The sequence below is a fragment of the Cydia amplana genome, chromosome 21, assembly GCF_948474715.1.
Source record: "Cydia amplana chromosome 21, ilCydAmpl1.1, whole genome shotgun sequence".
Taxonomy (NCBI): domain Eukaryota; kingdom Metazoa; phylum Arthropoda; class Insecta; order Lepidoptera; family Tortricidae; genus Cydia; species Cydia amplana.
The window spans coordinates 10,210,137-10,237,655 of record NC_086089.1 but is presented as its reverse complement, the minus strand read 5'-3'; the positions used below and the strand labels follow the sequence as shown (position 1 = coordinate 10,237,655).

General features: G+C 41.6%; 3 protein-coding genes across 3 annotated transcripts; 1 reads left to right on the top strand and 2 right to left on the bottom strand.

The window, feature by feature from the left end:
* Positions 1 to 403: 403 nt before the first annotated feature.
* LOC134657971 (cilia- and flagella-associated protein 45-like) lies at positions 404 to 19,142 on the bottom strand. The gene is made up of 13 exons (XM_063513577.1): positions 18,983 to 19,142; positions 18,049 to 18,244; positions 15,889 to 15,987; positions 13,824 to 13,926; positions 10,609 to 10,744; positions 8,451 to 8,586; positions 6,957 to 7,092; positions 6,383 to 6,561; positions 5,627 to 5,776; positions 4,501 to 4,605; positions 3,181 to 3,260; positions 1,507 to 1,603; positions 404 to 503 (listed from the first exon to the last, which is right to left on the bottom strand). The coding sequence occupies exons 1-13, from the start codon at positions 19,078 to 19,080 to the stop codon at positions 411 to 413; spliced, it is 1,608 nt and encodes a 535-aa protein (XP_063369647.1). The 5' UTR covers positions 19,081 to 19,142; the 3' UTR covers positions 404 to 410.
* Positions 19,143 to 19,836: 694 nt separating this feature from the next.
* LOC134658221 (S-adenosylmethionine mitochondrial carrier protein homolog) lies at positions 19,837 to 27,240 on the top strand. The gene is made up of 7 exons (XM_063513831.1): positions 19,837 to 19,954; positions 20,206 to 20,326; positions 20,825 to 20,970; positions 23,284 to 23,382; positions 24,116 to 24,271; positions 25,370 to 25,488; positions 27,087 to 27,240. The coding sequence occupies exons 1-7, from the start codon at positions 19,898 to 19,900 to the stop codon at positions 27,238 to 27,240; spliced, it is 852 nt and encodes a 283-aa protein (XP_063369901.1). The 5' UTR covers positions 19,837 to 19,897.
* On the bottom strand, positions 21,505 to 23,058 carry LOC134657943 (transcription termination factor 5, mitochondrial-like). The gene has a single exon (XM_063513542.1). It carries the CDS (start codon positions 23,016 to 23,018, stop codon positions 21,507 to 21,509), a length of 1,512 nt encoding a protein of 503 aa, XP_063369612.1. The 5' UTR covers positions 23,019 to 23,058; the 3' UTR covers positions 21,505 to 21,506.
* Positions 27,241 to 27,519: the final 279 nt, after the last annotated feature.

The following is a 27,519-nucleotide window of genomic DNA, read 5'->3' as shown; positions in this document are numbered from 1 at the left end:
TGCAGGTGCGCGTCGTGCAGGTTTCGACCTGTTTCGTAGTGAACGTTCGCGCGGACACATTTCTAGGATCGTAACGAGTTTTATCATGTCATTACGTAGTAAGTTCGTTTATAGTTACAAGTTCGCGCGCGTATTTTTGGTAAACAAATAAGTGTATTGTGTGACATTGGTTACGTAATCATTTCTATCTACTGTGTCGTTAGCATTATGACCGTGACTGTTTTTTAGATTCCATTTTTTACCCCAAAATGTATTAATTTTACTATCCGGTATCCGGCCGGATAGTAGGTCACTATCCGGTATCCGGCCGGATAGGAAAATAACGGCCGGATAGGCCGGATACCGGATAGTAACCGGATATCCGGTGCATCTCTACAAAAAACGTAAATTCTCGTGATATAGTTGGTGTTTTAGCTGAGCTCCTTGTACCCGTAGTGGCTGAGGGTCTGCTCGACTTCCTTCACGTACTTCTCGGCGACCTTTTGCTGTCTCATGGCGGCCAACTGCAAACGGGGTTGTAGAATAGGTTTATAATGAAAAACTTTCAAGTTTATAAACAAAAACAGGACTAGTGCGAGTCACACTCGCCCACCGAGGGTTCTGTGCAAATTTAACTTACTTATTTTTTTACAAATTTTTAGTTTTGAGATTTTTCCCTGTAGGTTCAGTCGCCATCAGATATATCGGAGCGGCCAAGGTTCACAATATCTGAACATGCACTCTAACGCCCTGACAATAGAGGCGTGTTCTGATATTTATGAGCGCGTTGACCGCTCCGATGTAAGTGTGACGAAATTACTTTAAAGTCTTTAAACACACTATCGCACCGTTCAAGGTCACGGTACGTTGCACCCATAACTTAAAGCGAGAGAAAGATATCTCTATCTCGCTCTCACTTATGGTGCGACGCACCAAGGTCGCGGTGCGGTGCGATATTGTGTTACGACTTTTTCTTTGGGATCACGATTAAATTAAAGGCGTGTTCAGACGAGGACGACTTATCGCCAATCTGATGAAATTGTCCGATCAAATCAGGACGTGCGGACGCAAACGCCAATTTGGCTTGCTGATTTCAATGGAGGTGAGGACGCAAGAATACCAATTTGTGCCTCCAGTATTCGCCTTTGGGTGCAGATTTTTAGGGTTCCGTAGCCAAATGGCAAAAAACGGAACCCTTATAGATTCGTCATGTCTGTCTGTCTGTCCGTCTGTCTGTCCGTCCGTATGTCACAGCCACTTTTCTCCGAAACTATAAGAACTATACTGTTGAAACTTGGTAAGTAGATGTATTCTGTAAACCGCATTAAGATTTTCACACAAAAATAGAAAAAAAAACAATAAATTTTTGGGGTTCCCCATACTTCGAACTGAAACTCAAAAATTTTTTTTTCATCAAACCCATACGTGTGGGGTATCTATGGATAGATCTTCAAAAATGATATTGAGGTTTCTAATATCATTTTTTTCTATCCCGTCTGGACTACGCTTGAAGCGTGCAGTTCTCACCTTCTCCTTGATGACCCTGCGCTCGTACTTGTCTTGTTGCTCTTGCTCCATTCTGAGAGCCACGCCCTCGTTGTGGATTTTCTCACGCATCTCGACCCTGGCATAGAGAAATATAGTAAGACAAGAGTGCTCACTCCATACCAGGGATGTAACGGATGTGGTTTTATCGGAAACGAAAGCGGAACCAGATGTTTTAAGAGCCAACAGGAGTGGTCATTTCTCCATACAAACGTACTCGACTGTTTCCTCCGTGGGTTTTGAAGCTAGAGCAATGATTTTTTTAACACAGATTAATATTGTCAATATCTGTGTCGGACCGTTTTGCTTTTTTTGATATTTTTGTTTTTTTAAGGCGCTAGAGCCCTTCAAAAATGGCCAAAATGGCCTAATTGACTATGCCGCAATGAGAGGCGTGGTATTCAAAACTGATATCAATTAGCCAAAAAAGCAAAACGGTCCGACACAGATAATTTCATAATCATTTAGATTTCCAAATTTGGTTACGATTGGTTAAGTTTTGGAGGAGGAAACAGTCGAGTACGAAACCTCGATATTTGAGATTTTTACGCAGGATTTTTCGCCTTGTCCTTATCGCACTAGTTTTAGGAGCCGCTTCCGTTAGCGAGACGGGTATATTTACCTAAAATATTTAAATCTCAGCTCCTGTTGGCTCTTAAATTTAGTTTATCGGAACCAGAAACGGAATCGGAACCGGAACAAGAACCGGAGCCTGAGTCAGTACTATCAGTAGGTATACATTACACAACACAACACATACGAATAGGTACTTATTCAAAAACACGGATAAACCAGAACATCTAATTACTGCAGCACGTGGCAAGCGGGGCTATGAGCGAATGACTGGTATAAACCTGTTTGTTGTTGATGTACACCGCTCATGTCCCGCTGCCGCGCTAAGCATTGACATCCGATATAACTTCCGTTTCAAAAGTAACGGAACCGGAACAGAAACGGATGTGTAATACCAAACGGAAGTTCCGACTTAACGGAAACGGAAACGGAGCTCCGTAACATCCCTGCTCCATACATCAGTTTTGATACCAAAAAGACTATTATTTTCACAGTCGACATCTAGCATCGAGTAGCGGAACTATCAGTAATTCTACTTGACAATAGATGTAGCTCCGACCGGAAAGTCTTATGCTCTTTCTCGCTCGCACTTATGGGTGCGACGCTCCAAGGTCACAGTGCGGTGCGATAGTCATCGTACGTTACGTTGATTGTCAACGTAACGAAAGATGACGGCCGTCATGACGGTGTCGAGTTTCGTGAACGTTTTATTAGATAGCGGTGACGCCATTTTGAATAAATGACACGAGATTTGATTAAATGATTCCGTACTACGATTATTTTCCTCTTCTGATGATATTTCATCCTCCAAGTAAATTATAGATGATCAAGCAAATCTTGTCAGTAGGAAAAGGCGCGAAATTCAAATTTTCTATGGGACGTTATCCCATCGCGCCTACATTTTTCAAATTTGCCGCTTTGACCTTGGTGGATGACGGTGTGTTATGACGCCGTGGTACTTTCCACATGTCGCCACCGTAAAGACGGCCGTCTTTTGCTGCCGCTATATGACGGCCGTCATATGACGGCACCGTTTTCGGAGGAATCCAAAGCTTTAGCCACTAGTACAACTTGTTTGTCTACCTGGCGCGCTCCTTGTCGTTGATCTGCTTCATGATCTCCTGGCGATGCTGCTCGATACGCGCCTTGCGTTTGTTCTCAAGCTGAAACAAGTTTTCATTAAAATTATACCCTATCCTATCCCAGTATCCACAGAAGAAATAATTGACCGAAGCGTAGCGAAGGTCTACGTTTTGACTCGGGCATTTTGCTTTTGTATGTCCGGATGTTCTCCTCTACAGGTCGCAATTCTTAACCGATTTTCGTGAAATTTTGTGACCGAATTCTATGACTAAATAAATTTTTTTTGTCGATCCGGTTTTTGGAAATTTTTCAAAATGGCGGAGTCGTGATAGCTCCCGCCTAAACAAATAGTCGTATCGGTATCATAAGAGTTTTTTCTTTTTGAAACATATTTACATAGTAAATGGCAAAAAATGCAGAAAAATTGTATTGCTGGTTTAGGCGGTATTTAGATATTTAGTTTGTACTCGAGAATCAGTAGCCAAATTTCGGCAGCTTAGCTAGGAACTATCATGGCGCATTTTGTAAACAATTGCTTTTTTTGTTTGCACACAGAAAGTCTGGGTTCGATCCCCAGTAAGACATAGCTTTTTGTATTTTTTTTTTTTCACTTGAACTTCGTATTTTTTTTAAATAAATTAAAATCTTTGTATTTTTGATTGATCAAACCGCTGTGTGGCGCTGTCATCGTGAACGGTCCCAATAAGCTATGCTCGCGAGGTCTACAGCTCACAGAGCCACTAGTAGTACTAGGTACAGAAGACTCACTCTCTAACAAAACGCATCTGTTAATACGATCAGCACAGATATGGCCGCTAGGTGGTGACAGCGCCAGCGCCACGCGCGGCTTATGGCTTTCCCCAAAATTGGGGCCGAACGGATGTACTTTTAGCTACCTGTAGCAAAGCGACGAAATCGCGGAGTGAGACACGCCTGCTGCGGACTCAACATCATACATTGGAGTTTGTTTTGTTGGTTGAAAAGTGTAAAAATGCTAGACAGCATAAGTATAGCGTTGAAGTAGCTTATCCGGGTAGCTTATCCTGTGGGGTGAGAGTGAGTGCACAGACAAGACATCCTCTAGACTGAGCATAGTAACGCTACCCCCTCTGCCACTTATACGGTAGTTTTACTCCATCTTCGAGTCAATCCCGTGCCGTGATTGGTCCGTGTCTTTGAACGGACCAATCACGGCACGGGATTCGCTCGCCTCGTCCCCCCGCACACCCGTATTTTTGGCAGCATCGGTTTCATGAAATAATTGCTCTAAACTCCGTCTAGAGGATTCCTAGTCTATGGGTGAGTGTGACGGTGACATACCTCCTTCTCCCTCCGCAAGAACTCCTCGTTCTGTCGGGCCGCGTTGTTGAAGCTCTGCTCGTCCTTGGCGATCTCCCGCGCGATGAGCCGGTGGATGTCTTGGATCTGAACACATTACACCACGGATTTATACAGAAACCGGATAGTACTGAATAAATAAATAATAATAATAATAAATAATACCTCACGCCGCTCTCCTTGGCAAACGAGAACTGGCGCAAACCTGTGGTACTAAGTACTGCGGATCGCAAGGCGGCATGGGAGAGTAAGGTGCTACACGGGCGGTTCTACAAGGCCCTCACGGGACCCGATGTGGACCTGCTCGCGTCGGTGAACTGGTTACGATTCGGGGACCTCTTCGGAGAAACCGAGGGTTTTGCCTGTGCAATTGCGGACGAAGTAATGATGACGAACAACTATCGGAAATATATCCTGAAGGACGGTACGGTCGACATTTGTCGGGCATGCCGCCGTCCCGGAGAGTCACTCAGGCATATCATTTCCGGTTGCTCTCATCTTGCTAACGGCGAGTACTTGCACAGACATAATCTCGTAGCCAGGATTATTCACCAGCAGCTTGCTCTTCTATACGGCCTTGTGGACCGCGAAGTACCGTACTACAAGTATTCACCTGCGCAAGTTCTCGAGAATGGTCGTGCCACGCTCTATTGGGATCGATCTATCATCACTGACAGGACTATTGTAGCCAATAAGCCTGACATTGTGATAATAGATCGAGCGCAACGCCGGGCCGTGCTCGTTGACATCACCATCCCCCATGATGAGAATCTCGTGAAAGCCGAGAAGGACAAGTCCAGTAAGTACCTAGACTTGGCTCACGAGATAACCGCCATGTGGGATGTTGATTCGACGATCATTTTGTCCCGATAGTTGTTTCAGCGAACGGTCTAATAGCGAAGAGTCTCGACCAACATCTTGAGAGACTCTCGCTAGGTGGTTGGATCAAGGGTCAGATGCAGAAGGCGGTGATCTTGGACACGGCTCCGCATATAGTATGTCGGTTCCTCACTCTGCGGCCCTGACCACCGGCAGCTTGGGCCCTGTCCCGCTGTTGTGCGTCCCTCTCCCTCCGTTCCTCTATCGCGCTCTAACTCTTACATCTCACCTGTTGCTCGCGCGCCTCGTGCAGATGCTTCATCTCCCTGTTCCGCCGTATGGCGTTGTCCCTCTCCTTCCGTCGGTATTCCCTCTCGACGTCTTCTTGTATCTTCAGGTTGCGGATGCGCTCCAGCTCATCTTTCAGCTGTTGTTCAGCCTGTAGGAACAGATAAAGTACAACAGCTGAAGTTGCTAGTAGAGTCCAGACGAGCTGGGCAAATTGACCGATTTGATCAGGAAAATAATTGGCCAATCTCCAATTTAATCACCAATTTAAGATTTATGGTGATATTTGAGCCCTCTAAGTTAAAAAAATGCTCCAAAACGAAAATACTAGTCACAAATTGGTATTCTTGCGTCCGCACCCTATTTTATCAGTAATATCGGTCATAATCGGCGGTCGAATAGTCGAATTAGGCGAGCCAAATTAGCGTTTGGGTCCGCACGTCCGGATTTGGTCAGACAATTTCATCAGATTGGCGAAAAATTGTCTCGTCTGGACACAGCTTTAAATTGTGACTTATGGGAGTGGCGCCGCAGAGTTTCGCGTAAAATTCCCTATTAATGTGTAAAGATCGTGAAAGTTTACCTTCTGCGCATTGGCGATGTGGCTGATGCCCTTCTGCTTGGCCGCCTTAATGGCCTCGGCCTCCGCGCGGTTCCTGGACTCGCGCTCCTGCTTCTGCTTCAGGAAGTTGGTCACGCGGAGGTCGTTGATGCGCTCCTCCTTCATCTGAAGCTGCTTGTTTATATAATATTATACCTTCTGCGCATTGGCGATGTGGGAGATGCCCTTCTGCTTGGCCGCCTTAACGGCCTCGGCCTCCGCGCGGTTCCTGGACTCGCGCTCCTGCTTCTGCTTCAGGAAGTTGGCCACGCGGAGGTCGTTGATGCGTTCCTCTTCCATCTGAAGCTGTTTGTAGTACAGGAGCTCGGCGTTGCCTGCGAAAAAAGCCCTGACAAAACAGTTCAGGAGCATACCACGGGCTGTCCCGTGTACGGTTACCAGATCCAAATTTGGAATTTCCTGACAAAATTACTGATTTTTTACGAAAAAAAATCCTGACGTTCGTATTTCAAATTCTCTTTGGCTGTGCCACCACTTTTGGTTGGACGTAGTTTCAGTTTATGGAAATCCGGGAATTTGGTAAAATAAACCCTTAGTGTAAGGCCTGAGTGGAGCGGGGCGTGGCGTGCGGCGTGCATGTTAAACAAATGCGCACGTATAGGAGCGGCCTTAGTGCACGCTGCTCACATCACGCGTGAGCCCGACGCCACGCTGCACGCCCCGCCGAACGCTCCCCGAGCGTCCACTCAGGCCTTACACTAAGTCCCACCTTGGTCGAGCATCTCCTTCAGATGCCGCTGTTGGTTATGTTTCTCCTTCAGCTTCTGTGCTTCATCGATCTGCATCGCTATGTTGGACTGGTTCACGCGAATACTCTCCTCTTCTATGCGTTCCGCTTCCATTACCTGTCAATATCATAAAAACTAAAAATTGTTTATTTCGGACCAGCATAATCCATAGGAGTGTTAGTAAAATGCATCTTAATAGCCTAAAGGTTAGTTTACACAAAAAGCAATGCAGAAAAAATAATTATAATATATACAACAAAAAACTAAAATTAAGATGACAAACACGGAAACGGAAACATAACACATAAAACTACTTACAAATACCCTGACTATCAGGACTACTTGTCCCTCCCTACCACGACCTCAACCCAATACTTAATTAGCGGGCAGTCTAGACGCTCGGTCATACACCTCAGCATGGAGAAATATAAGTAAAGAAAGAGTGGCACCCATATATCAGTTTTCTTACCAAAACGCGAGTTATTTCGTAGTCGACATCTAACGTCAAGTAGTGGAACTATCAGTGCCGCGACTTGTCACCAGATGTCACACTCACAAGCAGGGCCGGATCTAGGGTAGAGCTAGTGGAGCGGCCGCTCTAGGCGCCTAATGGTAGGGGGGTGCCAAAATGGCAAATACTGTGAAAACAAACGTCTAGAAAAAACGGACGGGTAACTACGGAACCGAATTACTGAGCATGGAGCGCCAAAACTTAATCTCGCTCTACCCTGATCGAGTGCTCGGACCGGCGCTGCTCACAAGTCACAAGTGTCGCTAGTGACGAAAAAAAATTGAATAGAATAGAATCATTTATTGCATATCACAAACCAGTTATACAGGTGGTACATATTATTGGGTTAGTTTAAGTGACGCCCAACATATTATACCTATACTACAGTTAACTTAAAAACTACTAGCTTAACAATTACAAATATTTCCAATTTTCATTAGGTAGGTACATATTATGAGATCATTTTAATCATATTTTCCGTTAAAGTAGTCTTTCACACTATAATAGCACTTATTAATAAGGAATATTTTTAACTTGTTTTGAAATAATTTGGGATTTTCTAAGTTTTTCAGAGAATTCGGAAGATTATCGGATAATAAATTTTTAGGGACTACATAAAATGAGGGCTCCATGTGACAAGATTTAATGAGGAAAAAGGCAATTCTAGTTTGTTTAAATTTCGGTTGTTTCTTCTATTGTCTGTTAGTGGTGAATAAAATTGTTTATGTTTTCTGACAAATTTGCTTGTTTCTAAGATATACATTGAGGCAAGGGTGAGGATCTGGTGCTTAATAAAAGAAGGTCTACAGGAGTCTAGTTGATCAGTATTTACCAGTATTCTAATGCATTTTTTCTGTAATATGAAAATTGTGTCAACATCACAACTATTTTGGTTTGGAGTCTGGAGTTTATACCTGGAGTTTATACCTACTCCACAACCCACGACCCCGACTTATGTCAGTACCTTGGCAAACTCGTGGGAGTGTATCTGTTCCTTGAGCGCGGACAGGTTCTGCAGCCGCAGCCCGAGCCGGCGCTCCTCCTCCGCCTCGGCGCGCGCCACGGCCGCCACCCGGTTCGCCTCCATTATGGCGTCCAGGCTGAACATACAATTTCAGCTTCAGGGAAAAGGATATTTGTTTAAAAATGTTTTTGTTACAAGCTTTTATCGCTACTTTTTTAGGGTTCCGTACCCAAAGGGTAAAAACGGGACCCTATTACTAAGACTCCGCTGTCCGTCCGTCCGTCTGTCACCAGGCTGTATCTCACGAACCGTGATAGCTAGACAGTTGAAATTTTCACAGATGATGTATTTCTGTTGCCGCTATAACAATAAATACTAAAAACAGAATAAAATAAAGATTTAAGTGGGGCTCCCATACAACAAACGTGATTTTTGACCGAAGTTAAGCAACGTCGGGCGGGGTCAGTACTTGGATGGGTGACCGTTTTTTTGCTTGTTTTGCTCTATTTTTTGTTGATTGTGCGGAACCCTCCGTGCGCGAGTCCGACTCGCACTTGGCCGGTTTTTTAATATGAACATCTCCGCTTCACCTATTTACAAATAGCTAAAAACGCTTGAAAAAAGACAGTATCGCAGTGCGTTCTTCAGACAAAGATATTAATATCTGGGTGACCGAGCTTCGCTCGCAAAACATATAAAAACTCGAAAATACGCGTTTTCTCAGAGATAAGACCTAGCCAGATCGATTTTTCGCCCCCGAAAACCCCCGTATAGCAAATTTCATCGAAATCGTTAGAGCCGTTTCCGAGATCCCCGAAATATATGTATATATATATAAATAAATAAATAAACAAGAATTGCTCGTTTAAAGGTATTAGATGTACTTTTACTTCACTTCAGGTGAAAATCTGGTTCCAAGGATCAACAGACTTGACGCGATATATAGTTGCTCTCAGTATATTCAGTAGATGGAAAGGATGTGAAGTGGTACTTTGTCACATGATCTGTACCGCCTGGCGGTCTAGCATGAGTTGCGTTCTCGCGCGACTTCCAGTATGGAGTCACGCGCGAGAACGCAACTCATGCTAGACCGCCAAATCTACTAGAGCAGCGTTCTTAGCTGTGGGGTGTGAATCCGGCTAGAAGAAGAGGGACGATCAGTTCCTTATCTCTCTATCGCCTACCGTCTCTCTTCCTCCATGATTAGGGTTTGCAATCCGGATCCGAAATGTATGAAATTATCCGGATCCGCGGATCGTGCCATACATTTCGGATCCGTCGTGCAAACCCTATCCATGATGATGCCAATGGCATGGCATTTGAACGCCGAGATACTGTTGTTTCTCTCTCTGTCACCTACCGTCTCTCTTCCTCCATGAGTTCCTTCTTGATGAGATCTTTCTCGACGTTCTGCGCGTCGCGTATGGCGTGGCATTTGGACGCCAAGATGCTGTTGTCTCTCTCTGTCACCTACCGTCTCTCTTCCTCCATGAGTTCCTTCTTGATGAGATCTTTCTCGACGATCTGCGCGTCGCGTATGGCGTGGCATTTGGACGCCGAGATACTGTTGTCTCTCTCTGTCACCTACCGTCTCTCTTCCTCCATGAGTTCCTTCTTGATGAGATCTTTCTCGACGATCTGCGCGTCGCGTATGGCGTGGCATTTGGACGCCGAGATACTGTTGTCTCTCTCTGTCACCTACCGTCTCTCTTCCTCCATGAGTTCCTTCTTGATGAGATCTTTCTCGACGATCTGCGCGTCGCGTATGGCGTGGCATTTGGACGCCGAGATACTGTTGTCTCTCTCTGTCACCTACCGTCTCTCTTCCTCCATGAGTTCCTTCTTGATGAGATCTTTCTCGACGATCTGCGCGTCGCGTATGGCGTGGCATTTGGACGCCGAGATACTGTTGTCTCTCTCTATCACCTACCGTCTCTCTTCCTCCATGAGTTCCTTCTTGATGAGATCTTTCTCGACTATCTGCGCGTCGCGTATGGCGTGGCATTTGAACGCCGAGATACTGTTGTCTCTCTCTATCACCTACCGTCTCTCTTCCTCCATGAGTTCCTTCTTGATGAGATCTTTCTCGACTATCTGCGCGTCGCGTATGGCGTGGCATTTGGACGCCGAGATACTGTTGTCTCTCTCTGTCACCTACCGTCTCTCTTCCTCCATGAGTTCCTTCTTGATGAGATCTTTCTCGACTATCTGCGCGTCGCGTATGGCGTGGCATTTGGACGCCAAGATGACGCGGTTGCAGAGACGCGGGCCCTGCATGTTGTCCGCTCTTAGCACTGTAACACGAATTGAAGAATATTGGGGCTTTCCGTTAGAGAATGGTCCTTATACTTCATCGGCAATAAGGCCTTTTTAACCATTGATGTAGAATAAAGAACTGGATACCCAATCAGCCGCAAAAAATGGCCCCGCAAAAGTAACGTGAAAACAGATCACGCGTTACTTTTTCGTTTAGTCTTGTTTGGAACGCTCAAATGTGAAGTTGTCAAAAATGACGAAATGTGCAGTAAAAATATGCAAAAATAACAACGATAAAAAAAGGAAAAAGGATGGAATTTATTTCTTTCGGTTAGTTCTTTTGATAGCATTACAGAATTTATGTAATCTGGTGGTAATTTCACGGTTTTGAATAAATTATTTTGTTAGTACCAAAGAATCCCTGTCAAGGAACAAAAATCCAATGAGTCGATGTGAGGTCTATATTTTTTTAAATTTTTATATAGAATTCATAAGGAATATTATTATGTTTAAATTCAAGATTTCCAAGAAAACCTATGCGACGTGCAGAGTGGACTGCTATTATAGCAAGAGATAGGGGTGATGCACTTTTTAAGCCATTCAAAACGGCACTTGTGTGTTCGGCCCATTTCCCTGTTTCTGACATATACACCACCAATAAGGGCCTACATCGACTAACTGCAAATGCTAAACCTGTCTTAAAGGTAAGTCAGTTCATTTTAAACTGCATTCTTAAATTTATTTTAATGTATAGGTCATATATAGAGTCTGGCTAACCAAAAATTGTTGACAGATATTTCGTTGTTGTATCACTAATTGTCTATGATTTTAAAAAAGAGCTAAAAGTCAGTTGTCAATTTATATCATTCATTCAAATTGTCAACGTATATTTAACTTATATCCTTAGGTATCTTACGTGTGCACAGAAAATCAAAAATATTTTCTAGTATCATAACTATAACTCCTACTACACAAAGTGTGACCAGCCTAAGATTTTTTGAATTTCTTGCCAAACATTTGTGTAATATTTCAGTAGCCAGACTCTAGTTTAGTTAAATACTTTAAATAATCATTACAGATACGCTTTATGAAACTACTAGTGGACAAAAAAACCAAAAATCGCTGTAAAAAAAGTAATTATGAGGAATTATTTGCGGAATGCCGTATGTTGCCGGTCCATGAGGAAGTAGGGATGTTGCTGGCATTAGAGCAGTTCAATAAGGATGAATTTAAAAACTATGTAAATCACCCTAGGTTCACGAGAACAATCAGTAAAAAAATGTTAGAGGTTCCGTCTTGTGGTAAAAATTATTATGGAAAAAGATGTAGGAAGTACTTGATCCCAAAATTGTATAACGAAATACCGTATGATATAAGGGAATGTAAATCATTTAGGGTGTTTAAATTTAAAATGAAAATGTTTCTATTAGACAAAATTAAATTAAAGTTACCATCATAAGCAATAAGATGTACCTACTGTTAACAATTAATTGAGCAATTGCCTAAGTAGCTAAGTTTACCCATCTATGTTTTAAGGGAGTTCCCTCTGCCAACAAACTGTCCTGCAGTTTGGCAGAAGAATAAAATATGTATGTTAGGGTTTATTTCATCTGAATAAACGATTTATTTATTTATTTATTTTTATTTTATTTAAAACCGGCCAAGTGCGAGTCGGACTCGCGTTCCACGGGTTCCGTACATTAAGTCCGACTCACGCTTGACTGCACATTTCTAATAGTTTTTTCCTGTCATCTATAGGTAAAGAACTATTTTGTGTATTTTTTTCATAATTTTAGACCCAGTAGTTTCGGAGATAAGAGGGGGGGGGGGGGTCATTTTTTGCCTATTTTCTTGAATAACTGCTAAACTATATATCCTAAAATAACAAAAAAAATTAGATTCTTACAATGAGCTCTTTCATTTGATATGTAACACGATATAGTTTGAAAAACTTTATTTTTTAATTTTATCATTTACCCCCCAAAAATGGCCTCCATATTTAAAATTCATTTATTTACGTTACACGTCCATCTTTGGGTCACAAACTTACATATGTGTGCCAAATTTCAACTTAATTGGTCCAATAGTTTCGGAGAAAATAGGCTGTGACAGACGGACGGACAGACAGACACACGAGTGATCCTTTAAGGGTTCCCGATAAAATTAAACCATACCAAGAACCTGTGTACGTTAGTTATAATGAGTAATAACCGCGATAGTTTAAGGAAGAATATAAATTTGTTTTATTTCTTATTTTGATTTTTCTGTAAAATTATATTAAAGTATACCAAGCGACTCCATTCGTTCATTATTTTAGTTTGACGTAAATACAATGGTCACGTTACGTTAGTGCCATCGGACTAAATTTTTTAACAGTGTTGGTACCTCTGTTTGCAAATTTGACACTTAACGCTTACGACATTAAGCTCTTTTATGTACGAAACATTTATCTTGACTCAAAATTTACGTAAGCGTTTTTATCATCAATGCAAATGATGCGAAACGTCATTGGGATCCACATTTGTTGACGTTTTTGTTCTGCTTTGTGTGTCTATTTCTTTTATATTAAGTCAGTGTTTTTAACAGAATTTCAGATGGAAAAGACCTTATTGCACTTGTAGCATTATAACCCTCCTATACATTTTGTATGTATTTATATCCTTTATCTTTCTGGTACCTTGTTGTACATTTTGCTGCATTTGTCACCCTCTTTTCACTTTCTCCTCTCATCTACTCAAAGGTTAACTGGAAGAGATCCCTCAAAGGGATAAGTTGGCCTTTGTACTTCTTACTAATTGTATGTTATTTTTAATATGTCTTTTTGTACAATAAAGAGTTTACTACTACTACTACTACTATAACCCTTCTGTGATGGATAGCCACAATTATGTTTCAAAGACAAGGAATTATGGTAGGCTTTATTAGGATTCATCTGGTTTCCTCGCGGTGTTTTCCTACACCAAAGACACCAAAGAGCAACTGGTAAATACCAAATATTTCGAACATATGAGCTGAACTGTAGGTTGACTCGCTGTAAGGCGTGTGGCTATCAAAGCGAAGATAGTGGGTTCGTCGAGTTGCGGAAACCAGGCCCGCGAGAACCGATAACCTCCTTACTCTCATTCCTAGTGAGGGTGTGAGCGGCCTGGTCCGGTCCCTCTAGCTCAGGGTCTGCCTGTCCAGTTGCCGCCTCCGCCCCGGGCTGAGGCTTGAGGTCCTCCTGTGCACCAGAACAGAGGGGCTAGCATGAAATTCGCAAATTGCGGGGATCTTTCTCTTTTACCCCAATAGAGCCAACCCAAGCGTTTCTCTACGTGGAAAACGAGGCCGCGTAGCCAACGTGGCAATCGTTTAGTGTAAGCAGGCGTGTCTCACTCCGCGATTTCGTCGCTTTGCTAAAGGTAGCTAAAAGTACATTCGTTCGGCCCCAATTTTGGGGAAAGCCATAAGCCGCGCGTGGCGCTGTCGCCATCTAGCGGCCATATCTGTGTTGATCGTAACAGACGCGTTTTGTTAGAGAGTGAGTCTTCTGTACTTAGTACTATTATTTATTCTGTGGTGTAAGGCCTGAGTGGACGCTCGAGTTGGGCGTGCAGCGGGGCGGGGCGTGCGGCGTGCATGTTAGACAAATGCAAACGTATAGGAGCGGCCTTAGTGCACGCTGCTCACATCACGCGTGAGCCCGACGCCACGCTGCACGCCCCGCCGAACGCTCCGCTTCGAGCGTCTACTCAGGCCTTACACTTACGCTCCGTAGCGATCGAAACGCCACTGTCACACTAATGTGGAAGAGTGATAGAGAGACACAAAGCTATTCGATGGCCAAGCGATAGCGATTGGCACCTTGGCTAGGCTCCCCAACCCCAAGGTGTAATTAGAGTTACAGAGAAAGATGCCCGCAAATTGCGGAATTCGATTTTTGCGGTTATAACATTACACCTAATAGTGGTAACACACTATCGCACCGCAATGCGATCTTGGTGCGTCGCACCCATAAGTGAGAGCGAGAAACAGATATCTCTTTCTTCACTATAAGATGAAACAGTGACGATTTTCCAACAAAGAGTACCTAGAGTCGTGGAACATATGGGAACCAAATACATTCTACGACTCTTCTCTTTCCGCACGGATTCCGAGTTAGACCAAGATAACTCTGCAGCGATTTTCTATTAGGGGGCCTCGCAAAACCAACCTTTTTATTACCGTGGGAAAACACATTGTTAAAAAAAGCAAAAAAAAAGAGCTTGCTTTCTAGCTCGAAGGTTAGCTGGAAGAGGTCCCTATAGGAATAAGTTCGCCTTTGTACCTTTATTTCTGTAAATTTTATGTAAATCTGTGTTGTGTACAATAAAGTGATTACTACTACTACTACTACGAATTTTTGTTAGACTATAATTAATGGTAACTGCTGTGCACCACAGCATGTATACATATAGTCACAGTCCATTAATGACAAAAAATTGTACGCCTCACGGCACAACTTAGTGATACAACAGTAATATTATAACATCTGTACTTATGTACTATTCATACCTATGTTGGACAAATAAACGATTTTGTATTTGTATTTGTACTACTACTACCAGGGGGGTGTCACTCCGCAGTTTAGGTACATTTGGCCGGCGCGCCCATCAGACAGGCGTATGGCAGTGGGCTGCCGCTCGGCGTGCGCGATAGTCGTGTCACGCGGCGCTCGCGCAGAATTGAAAATACACAATGGCTTCGAAACTTACTTCCGCGAGAATCAGACATACTATCTCCGGATAAAAAATGTATGTTTACATAATCAACGTTTGTAATTCCTACATATTTATCTTAAAAATAATAAATCAGTGGGTATAGGTATAAAAACTTGTCAAGTGATAACCCCGTGCCGACACTTACAGCTCGGTCATAAAACTGCGGCGCGCAAAGGAGATTCACGGTTCATGCGCGGTTATAAGTTTCAATTTTGCTTGCAGGCGGCGATATAGGTGTAATTTTATACTTAAATCTGACTTTTGTGAAGGAGTGAATTTTCTGTACGGTAGTACTATTAGTTATTCTGTGCTACTACATTGAAAAGGGCCTCGCAGATGTGGGTTTCGCCCTCGGCCAGATTGGTTCACCCTAAGCCACTGCTTCCCCGCTCCGTGCTATATATTCTCTGCAGAGTAATCTTGGTCTGACAGGCAGTGAATACCTTTAGTTTCCGTTTGCGCATCTCGGACTCCTTTGCCGCTTTCTTGACGGCCTCTTCCTGGGCGTACATGGCCGCGATAAGCTCCTCCTGGGTCATCACCTGTGGAAACCATATTTTCATTTATCATGCTCTGAAAGAGGGTCATTGTTGTTCTAAAAGGTGTGCAGAAAATGATACGTTTCTGCACTAGAACATTTTACGTTCCAAGTACGATTTTATGAATTGTTTTACGATAAGCAACTGGAATCTGGGTTGAAATGGATTTATTATACAATTTCCATTCTGATATTTAACTCCCCATTCCATAAATACCGATACTTTTGACTAAATTGTTAATTGAAATACCCTCAAGATTTAGGTAGGTACTATAGAATTTTATACTTACTCATATCATATTTAAAAAAAAAACACATGCATTTTACTTAACATCTGACAATAGAGAAGAACTACTATCCTGCTTTAACAGCAGGATAGTAGTTCTTCTCTGTCCTCAGCACTTCTATTAACTCCTTCAAGTTCCTTAATAACTCCGGGTTGAAGAGAGATAGCAATACATACCCTAGCCTGCTCTTTCAGCCGCTCAAACTCGCTCTAAAGCCGGCTTCCCACGGCCCGTTTTTTCAGTTCTGACCGCGCCTCTACAGGCCGACAGATCGTGGGAACGGTCGCATCCGACGAGGCCTGTGGTCGCCTGTCGTCACCCGTCCGATCCGTCGGGAGTCGGTAACTTCAAAAGCGCGTCGCGGCGCGGCGCGACGGTGCTTGTCGCGACCTGTAGGGAGGGGCGCGTCTACGTCGGTTCATTTCACCTGGGACAGCGCGTGCGGGTGGCGACAGGCGACCACAGGCCTCGTCGGATGCAACCGTTCCCACGATCTGCCGGCCTGTAAAGGCGCGGTCAAATCTGTGAAACAACGGGCCGTGGGAAGCCGATGTAATCAACCGCACAGGCATCCACAGGCGTGGCGCGATCCAGCCTGGCCTGTAATAAACACGGGCCGTGGGAAGCCGGCTTTAAGACATAACAGCAGGATAGTAGTTCTTCTCTGTCCTCAGCACTTCTATTAGCTCCTTTAAGTTCCTTAATAACTCCGGGCAGACGAGAGATAAACATAAACATAACATAATTTATTTAAAAACACATTGCCTGAACTAGGATTCCCTGTGTTTCAGGTGTGATAGCAATAGGTACTTACCTTAGCCTGCTCTTTCAGCCGCTCAAACTCGCTCTTAGGCATAACAGCAGGATAGTAGTTCTTCTCTGTCCTCAGCACTTCTATTAGTTTCTTCAAGAGAAGAGAGATAGCAATACATACCCTAGCCTGCTCTTTCAGCCGCTCAAACTCGCTTTTAGGCATAACAGCAAGATAGTAACAGTTATTCTCTATCCTCAGCACTTCTATTAGTTTCTTCAAGAGAAGAGAAATAGCAATACTTAACTTAGCCTGCTCTTTCAGCCGCTCAAACTCGCTTTTAGGCATAACAGCAAGATAGTAACAGTTCTTCTCTATCCTCAGCACTTCTATTAAGCCGGGTGCACATTTGTCTGTCGTGTTGTGTTGTGATGCATCAGAACGGTATCGGTTTCATACACCGTCACAACACACGGCATCAGAGAAATGTGAACGCAACTATATGTATGAAACCGATACCGTTCTGATGCATCGCAACACAACACGACAGACAAATGTGAACCCGGCTTTAGTTTCTTCAAGAGAAGAGAGATAGCAATACATACCCTAGCCTGCTCTTTCAGCCGCTCAAACTCGCTTTTAGGCATAACAGCAAGATAGTAACAGTTATTCTCTATCCTCAGCACTTCTATTAGTTTCTTCAAGAGAAGAGAGATAGCAATACTTAACTTAGCCTGCTCTTTCAGCCGCTCAAACTCGCTTTTAGGCATAACAGCAAGATAGTAACAGTTCTTCTCTATCCTCAGCACTTCTATTAAGCCGGGTTCACATTTGTCTGTCGTGTTGTGTTGTGATGCATCAGAACGGTATCGGTTTCATACACCGTCACAACACACGGCATCAGAGAAATGTGAACGCAACTATATGTATGAAACCGATACCGTTCTGATGCATCGCAACACAACACGACAGACAAATGTGAACCCGGCTTTAGTTTCTTCAAAAGAAGAGAGATAGCAATACATACCCTAGCCTGCTCTTTCAGCCGCTCAAACTCGCTCTTAGGCATAACAGCAGGATAGTAGTTCTTCTCTGTCCTAGGCACTTCTAGCTTCCTAAACATCCCGCCAGCCTCCGGGACATATACGGACTCGCGGCGGGGTAGCTCGCATTTGTGGATGGGACGCTTGGTCACCGGGAACTTGAGACGGCATTGGGACGGTCTGAAATTCGCAAGGATATAAAGTTTCTGAGAAGCATTGCTGTAGGTCACATAACTTAGATATCCATACTATAATATTATAAATGCGAAAGTGTGACTGTCTTTCTGTATGTGTGTTACCTCTTTCACGCTGAAAGGATTTAGTTTAAATTTGGCATATAGAGATAGTTTGAATCCCGGGGAAGGACATAGAATAGTTTTTATAAAGTCATCCTTAAAGAGAGTGAAAAGGGGAATGGAAAATTAATGAATTGCCTATCAATAGGTGTAAGCAATTAAGCATTATTCTCAAAATTATTGCCTTTAGATTTCATCCAGGCGCTATAGTAACTCTAACTGCTGGAACCAACTAATTCCACGCAGACCAAGTCGCGGGCAAAAGCTAGTTAATAATATAATAGGATGTGAATCGGCCTTCGATTTGGTAATGTGACAGGGTAATGGGGTAAGTAAATCGGGGTCCCGTTGTTTCCCATAAAGTTTTAAGTCATAATGTATTGTTTGTCATAATTATTATCATTAGTCATAAAACTGAAACCGTTAAAATTTCAGGATTTTCGTTAAGTTACCCTATAAATAGGTTAGGTTAGGTGTGTTTTATGGCAATCCTGAAAAGTGACGCGTTTCTGAAGCAAATGAATTATAACTAACGAAAATTCGGGCTAACAATACATTATGGCTTGAAACTATTTGGGAAACAATAGAGACCCAAGTAAATCAAACATAGAATTAGAAATACCTATGTAATTGATAGCAGCCTGGTTCACTTCTGTTTGTTGCTCTTCTAATAAGATGGTAAGGAATACTGTCGTGAGGATTTGGCGTAGGAGGCGCCATTGTATATTTATTAGAAAATATAAATAAGTAATATTAGATGTGCGTAGTTTGCCTTTCGAGTAGTAAATAAATCGAAACCAGTTGCCTAGCAACATATATTTGACTACCTCAAAATAAAACGACGTATTCAAATTCAAATGTACCTCCACCCATACCTCCACCGCTATTTAAAAAAAAATTGTCTATGTGTTTACTCGACCTTAGTGTTGCCTAGAAGAAAAAATGAGTAGATAAAATTAATTAAAAATAAAACAATGTGTAGTAAAAGTGATCAAACAATTTGCGAGAAATACATGGAGAATATATGTGAATTTTACATTTCTATTTTATTATATCGCTCATAACTTTTATTTTTAGTTTTATTCAAAGCTATAGCTGGTTAACCAAATCTTGTCAGTAAAAAAAGGCGCGAAATTCAAATTTTCTATGGGACGATATCCATTCGCGCCTACATTTTTCAAATTTGCCGCCTTGTTCTACTGTCAAGATTAGTTGACCAAGTATAATCTTCATTTTTTCTGGCAACATCTTAAGTGTCAGAGACAACAGAGTGTGTATATCCGCTAATATTTTATTTCACTTTCTTTTAAAAGTTTCAAACTCTTCAAAGTATTTATCTCAGCAGTTTACATAATAATGACGAAACATTTACACATTACTCTGAAATATTTACATTGGTATAACCATCATAAAGATTAGGTTATCTTATACTTCAGTAATGATTGTTCTTTCAATTCTCTCAAACGTCAAAAGAGAAGTAGTGAGGTTAGGATTTTGGTCGTATTTACTTCGGTGGCGTCAAGAAAAATCTTTATAAATGGGATCCTTAGAGAAACCTGAATTTGTAGAATCTACATATTTAGCGCCTTTAATTGTAAGTGTTTGTGTAAACTTTCCTTTTACTTCAAACGAAATTGTCTGCTTCATTATTCCTGTTTTTGGGCTTTTTAAATGATTTATTTGTTTTAAATCATACGTAAATGCCATTAATAACATTGAGAAACTATTAAATCAAACGTAATAAAGTAAATCAGTAGTTATTTTCATAAAGATTACGTTTTAAATGTACCAAATGATGAAGATGATGAAATATTTCTAAAAAGTTTTCAATATTAATTAATTTAGGCGGGCGCGTTGGCAGGGATCTCGGTAGATGTGGCGCTATATCCCCTGGATACGCTAAAAACGCGGCTGCAGAGTGAACAGGGCTTCCACAAAGCTGGAGGCTTCAGAGGAGTGTATAAAGGTATTCTTTTAGCTATTTTATTTTGTTCTGAAAAAACAAGATACCTACTTACACGTAAAACGGACATATTATATAGTCTGTCTATTAAAAAAAAATATTTTATATTTTTTGTTTTTCAGCTTATCACATTCACTATAGCACTTCTTGTTTTTAATTTGTATAAAAAAAAAACAACCTGTACCTAGTTTTTTATTTGCCTATTGTTCTTACTAGGTATTTATATGCAAATATATTGGCAATAATGTGATTATTTCATATTTTAAAGTAACCATAATATAAAAAGTTAAACAATGAAACATAATCCTCCATTAATGCATCCATCTCCATAATTTTATTTTCATTAATTCAAGATGTACTCAAGTCAAGTTTTTACAAATGTACTGGCATAATTTGTGGCCCTCTGAATTAAGAAGGAACACCAACCAACTAAATTATCACATATTGATGTTTTGCAAACCTCTGCCATAAACTGAAATAAAAATAAAACCTTTATTTCAGGGCTACTAACAGTGGCAACAACTTCCATGCCAACGACAGCCCTGTTCTTCATGTCATATGAGGCTACGAAGAAGCTGGGCGAGCCCCTGGTGGCCCCGCAGTATGCTCTGCTGGTACACAGCACTGCTGCTTGTGTTGCTGAAGTGGTATGTTCAAGTTACTATATCTTACCTGTTTATACTCTGGCACTGACACACTTTGTCAGTAGAAAAAGGTGGCAAATTTATATAATGTAGGCACTTTTTCTACTGTGTCTTTGAAATAATTATAATTTATTTTATTTAGGTCAATAATATGTCCCCGATAATAAAATCGAAAGATAAAATGAAAAATGGAATGAACATGGCTAAATCTATAAACCTTGTCTAGTAATCATTGCTCAAAGCAATAACTTATCTACAAATATATATTTCGGGGATCTCGGAAACGGCTCTAACGATTTCGTTGAGATTTACTATTGGGGGTTTTAGGGGGCGAAAAATCGATCTAGCTAGGTCTTATCTCTGGGAAAAAGCGCATTTTTGAGTCTTTGATATGTTTTCGGTCTCCCAGATATTAATAAATTATTAGCCAACATCTAGCAGTCAAACCTAGAGTAAGACACAAAACTAAATTATGTGGTGCATTAAAACAAACATTTTTGGTTGCCAGGTTAGGAGTAAAAAAAGTATCAGCTTATATTTCAACATTTTATTTTTACAGTTTCATCCCACACGCCATTCCCAGTAAAATAGTGATTTTTCTCCAACAAATATACAACTAAACTCAGTATTTGTGATTTATTTAATTTTGATACATCTAGCTCCTTATTGTTCAACGATTCTCTAGAATTTTTCTCTTCAAAATTTTTAAGCATATTTTCAATTTTGGTCCAAGGGTATAATAATATTGGACAGTTCTCGTAAATGTCTTGAACATCAAATTTCCTTGATAGCTCTTGACATACAAATTTTACTTGTACAAGGGGCACATTAAACCAAAACGGATGTTTCTTGACCATCTTACATATTTGATTTGGACTGTAAACATTTCCGAGGGATTCGGTGATACAGAATACCAGATCTTTGCCTTTACCGAGTCGGTCTCCCGGAGAATTTTGGAACACTTCATAATGTGCGGAGCTCCCAGATAGCACATTCAGGCTTAGGCATTGTTTTCTATTGTCGTACAAGTTTTTAAGTCTGTTCATTGCTGTATTTTTGTAATGTATAATTTTGAGGAATCTAGGATGGTTCGAAAAGGCTTGAAATTCTGGTATAGATTTAGCCTCTTCAAGTCTTTCTCTTATTGTAGCAGGACTTAGCGTGTATATGTCAAAACATCTTCTCTGAGCCTCGTCGCTTATGCCATATTCTTGCAAAATATTCCTGATTTCTAACATTGCATCATATTTCTTTGTCGCTAGTTTCGGATGCAGTCTTAAAACTTCTTTAACATCTATTCCGCCTATGAAACGGAACTTGTAAATAATTTGCTTCAAGTTCTCCGGATCAACATGAACGAGATATAGATTTGCTTTAATTTTCTTGTCAGGTATCATAACAACAGATTGCAGTAAATTGAGTGTTTCGTTTATAGTTTGTAGCGGTCGATGTTTGATTGTAGGATACGTCTTTATACCACGCTGGAATTCGTCTTCTGACAAATCTAGTACCAATTCTAAATACCGTTGAAGAATTTTCAGTCTTAAACTATATAGTGTTGTCTCACGGTTGTCCCCAAATGTTAAATTGATTAGCGAAGTTGGCCATTGTGTTAAACAACTTGCCAGACGTTTTTCTACGTCTATATTTGGTAGTTCACCAGAACTTTTTAAATATCCAATCGTTTTCTGCTTCATTATTGTTAAATATGTTAATAAAAGCTTTGGTGTTATATTTTTAAACCCGCATTCTTCCAAAACTTTGTGACGAAAGCGCAAAGTGATTGGCATTATACTGAACATCTGAGGATCATTTATTATGACGTCTTTTGTAAATCCCAAATCGGTAACTGTTTCAATAAGGCCTTTTAAAGTAGCTTCGTCTAATTTGTTGACGTAGGGCTGCTTTAAACTTATAAATTCTGCTTTGTTTTGGGTGATATTAAAGTATTTGCATAATTTCTGCGAACTTGCGCCATTTATATGTGAAATACAACGGCGAAAGACCCTCCAACGTGTAGGCCGCATTCTGTACATTTTTTGGATCAGCATTCAAATAATCTCATAATATCAACTTATTGTAATGAATAAAACATAACAAGTAGTTTTTTAGGTTATACCTTGTGTCAATGTCAGTGTGACAGCTCAGTCGTAAGGCTATTCAAGGGGCTATTTTGAACGCTAAAGAAAACCATCAAAAGCAGTAAAGCTGCGTCTACACGATCCAGCATATTTTTCCTGCATGCAATAGTTGAAACGAGATGGGAGAAAAGTTTTTATTTTATTTTTTTATTTCAATATATCTTTTTTTTTCTAGTTAGCGTGTGTAATCCGAGTGCCGACCGAGATTGCCAAGCAGCGCAAGCAGACGTACGTTGGCAGCGAAAAAAAGAGCAGCATCCGAATATTACTTAAGGTATTTTTTTTTACTAATGACAAATACGGTCAAGTTTGATGTGAAATGAGCGATAAAATCACGTTAGCTGCGACATAACTCTGATGAGAAAATATTAGAAACGTTAGAAAAAAGTAATGGGGTTGGCAACTGTCAAAGGTTTGCATAGATGACGCCATCATAACTAGCCCCGTTTTCTATGAGATTTGGCTTAAAGGGCTGGCATCCAGGGCATTAAAAAACAAAAATTTGACACAATTAAGTATAGGGATTGACAGGGCAAGCTATGATGGCGCCGTCTGCTAAATACTTCGGCCAACCCATAGAAGGTAGGATCCTATAGAAGTGGTCTACGCGTGCCTCCGTGAGGGACAAAACATACGCAATGCGACACTATGATTGGTCGAATTTATTTGTTGCCCACCATAATCCATACTAATTTATGGTGGGGAATAAAAAAAAATGTGAGACTGACAAGGACAAACAATAATAGCGCTTTCGCTGCTACAACTACTGAAAGATACATAAGACTATCCCGTTCGGTCATTTCCCCCTCATGCTTGGTCCAGTTAAAAAAGTCATTGTAATGCCCTCACAGGCTAGCATGTACTATTCCTAAGATATATAATTAACACCATGTATTTTTATGCATCACTGTACTGTATATGTATACAATAAATAAATAAAAATAAATAAATACAAATACAAAATACTAGGTTCATGGGCCAACCCCATTGCGTATTATATATTTCAGGCGTACCAAACCGAGGGTATCCGGCGAGGCGTGTACCGCGGGTTCTTCTCAACGGTCGCCCGGGACCTGCCGTTCAGCTTCCTAGAGCTGCCTTTATGGGAGTTCCTCAAGGCGCAGGTGCGGCAACATAACGGCGGGGATATTACGAGCTTTCAAGTGAGTTGGTAGTTCAGGTATTATCCGCTAGATGTCGCTGTACAGGCGGGGTAAAATCTTAAATTGCGCTTTTAAGATTTGTTCTATAATAGTGTGGATTTTGTTGCTTTGAAATAAAACATGTGTTAAAAAAAGCGCTTGAATCCGTCCGCACGCTAAATTCGATTCAACGACCAACGCTAAAAGTTGAAAGTCCAACCACGCTTGAAAAAAACCGTCACCGCCATCGTATAAATATAGCTGGGCAAGAAATATCTTGTCAGCCGCTTGTCAGTAAAAAAAGGCGCGAAATTAAAGATTTACATGGGACGATATGCGCCACTTTGCGCCTTCATTTTTCAAATTTGCCGCCTTTTTCTACTGACAAGATTTGCTTGACCAGCTATAAATACACATGTATCCATTTGTGTCATTCAAACGCGCGTTGAAAAAGCGCTCACGCGAATGAGGCCTAAGTCACGAGGTTAGTTTAGATACTAGCTTTGAAGGTTGCGTGGTCTCATTCAAATCATCTAAGACAGCCATACTCTAAGTGTGTTCCGCGGAACCCTAGGGTTCCGCGACATCCCTGCAGGGGTTCCGCAAGAATTTAGAACACTATGCTTTAGTCGCCTCGAAAAATTTTACTATGCCGCCACCGTATTGTAGGGTTCCATCAAGTATTTCGCTTTCCAAAAGGGTTCCGAAAAAAAAAGATTGAGAACCGCTGATCTAAGAGAAATATAGGTATAGTTTGTAGCTTTCTAATAGAGCCCGAAGGCTAATCCTATTGTCTATTGTTAAGTAAAACCGCTCGTGCCACGTGCCACAACCACCTGCATAAAAAATCGGTACTTCGGTTACTGAGTGCCGGCGAGTCGAACGCTACAGAACCAGTCTAAAATGTGTCATCGAGATGCGTAACAAAGGCGCGTTATCGGAGAGCGCACCTACACTGGTTTTTTGAGCGTTGGACTAGCCCGCGCTCTGGTGCCAAGTAGAATAATTAGGACCCTTTTTTGCAGGTAAGTAGCACGTGCGGTTTTACTGAACAACAGACAATAGGATAAGCCTTCGGGCTCTACTAGAAAGCTACAAACTATACATATATGTTTCCAGAGTGCAGTGTGCGGGTCGGTAGCGGGCGGGCTGGCGGCCGCGGCCACCGCGCCGCTCGACCTGGCCAAGACGCGCATCATGCTGGCGGAAGACTACGCGCACACGCAACTCAGGATCAAGTATGTTTTTTTTTTTTTTTTTTTTTTTATGGGGTCCCGTTGTTTCCCATAAAGTTTTAAGTTATAATGTATTGTTTGTCATATTATCATTAGTCATAAAACTGAAACCGTAAACTTCTCAGGATTTTCGTTAGGTTATCCTATAGATAGGTTAGGTTAGGTTTGTTTTTTGGCGATCCTGAAAAGTGACGCGTTTCTGAACCAAACGAATTATGACTAACGAAAATGCGGGCAAACGATACATTATTGAACTTTATTTAACCTTTTCCACGCCGTGTCAAAAAGCTGTCACTCGGACGCCACATCATTGAAGTGTCAAAACTGAAGTTGAACTTTATGTATATGCACGTGGGTCGATGTCGCTCTGTGGTCTGTGACCGATTGATCGGTCTTTGGCGTTGCTGGCTTAAAGGTCTCGTAACCAGGCCATAAAATCCAAAAAAAAAAAAAATCTTTGGCGTTGAACCTACGGTGCGGATATATCGGTCATTGGCATCCAAAAGGTTAAAACTTTTAACCTTTTAACTTAAAAGCAATTTTGCATAACCCACCTATATGCCTGGCCATATTTTGACGACCGGTCTGGCCTAGTGGGTAGTGACCCTGCCTGTGACGCCGCGGTCCTGGGTTCGAATCCCAGTAAGGGCATTTATTTGTGCGATGAACACAGATATTTGTTCCTGAGTCATGGTTGTTTTCTATGTATTTAAGTATTTGTATATTATATATATCGTTGTCTGAGTACCCACAACACAAGCTTTCTTGAGCTTACCGTGGGGCTTAGTCAATTTGTGTAATAATGTCCTATAATATTTATTTTCTCAAAAATGGACGGCAAAGTCGACGTTGCCGGTTAAAAAATAGGTCGCGAAGTGCGTAGTTTATGGTCATTCAAAAAATTTAAAAGTTAAAAACATTGCAGTCTCGATTTCGGGACTGCAATGTCGCATACAAATTCCATTATTTAACGAGTTCCAAACTTTTTAAAACTTCAAATGGCCATATCAAATGAAGGCATAGGTCCCTTAAACAGCCAAACAGATGATCAGCACTTATTATTATAAAGCCTATAACAGACTATCGCACCGCACCGCGACCTTGGAGCGTCGCACCCATAAGTGAGAGTGAGAGCGAGAAAGAGATATCTGTTTCTCGCTCTCACTTATGGGTGCGACGCTCCAAGGTCGCGGTGCGGTGCGATAGTCTGTTACAGGCTTAATGTTGGTACCGCGACTATTTAGGTGTCTCAAATAGGTTGGCGTATTTTCAGCAGAAAAATACACTTCTTTTTTTTTAAAGGCGGCAAGCTAATTTTTTTAATGGTTGTATTTTTTTCTGTGAAAATTAATGGAAAATTAGAACGTTGCTTCTGTAAGTTCTGTAAAATATTTCTATTTCTTGCACCATTTTTGAGAAAAGCACTATATATGACTCGGCTGGAAGGCTACTTGCTGGCTTCGGATTCAATTAAACGGACTCCCAAGGTCGTCCGTTTAAAACGAATCCTCAGCCTGCAAGTAGCTACTTCCGAACCTCGACAATAATGTACTATTATTTATTTATTTATGCCTTATGAAGGGTAATCGTATTTGTTTAAGGCCCGTGCTGCGCAGCATATACGCCTCGGCTGGTGTGCGCGGCTTGTTCGCCGGCGTGGCGCCGCGGCTCGCGGCCTTCATGGCGGGCGGGTTCGTGTTCTTCGGCGTCTACGACCACACCAAACTTACGATCAACAACTATATGGGCAGCTAACCAAGGAGACCTGTACGGATATGATGGTCGTTCTTGTCTACGTGACAGCGTGATAAAACGGTGTCCGTCACTTTCTTTCCCACGGTGTTAAACAGTGACAGTTATTTTATCACGTGGATAAAGATGGATAAAGCTATCCATAATAGGCTGGCTGAGATGGACAAAAATTCTGACAACATGGAGAGGTCCACTAGCGATGTGACGAGTCCACTTTTTTTCAATTCGAATTGATTCGGCCGCTGATTCGAATTCAAATCGAGTTGACTCGACTCGACGATT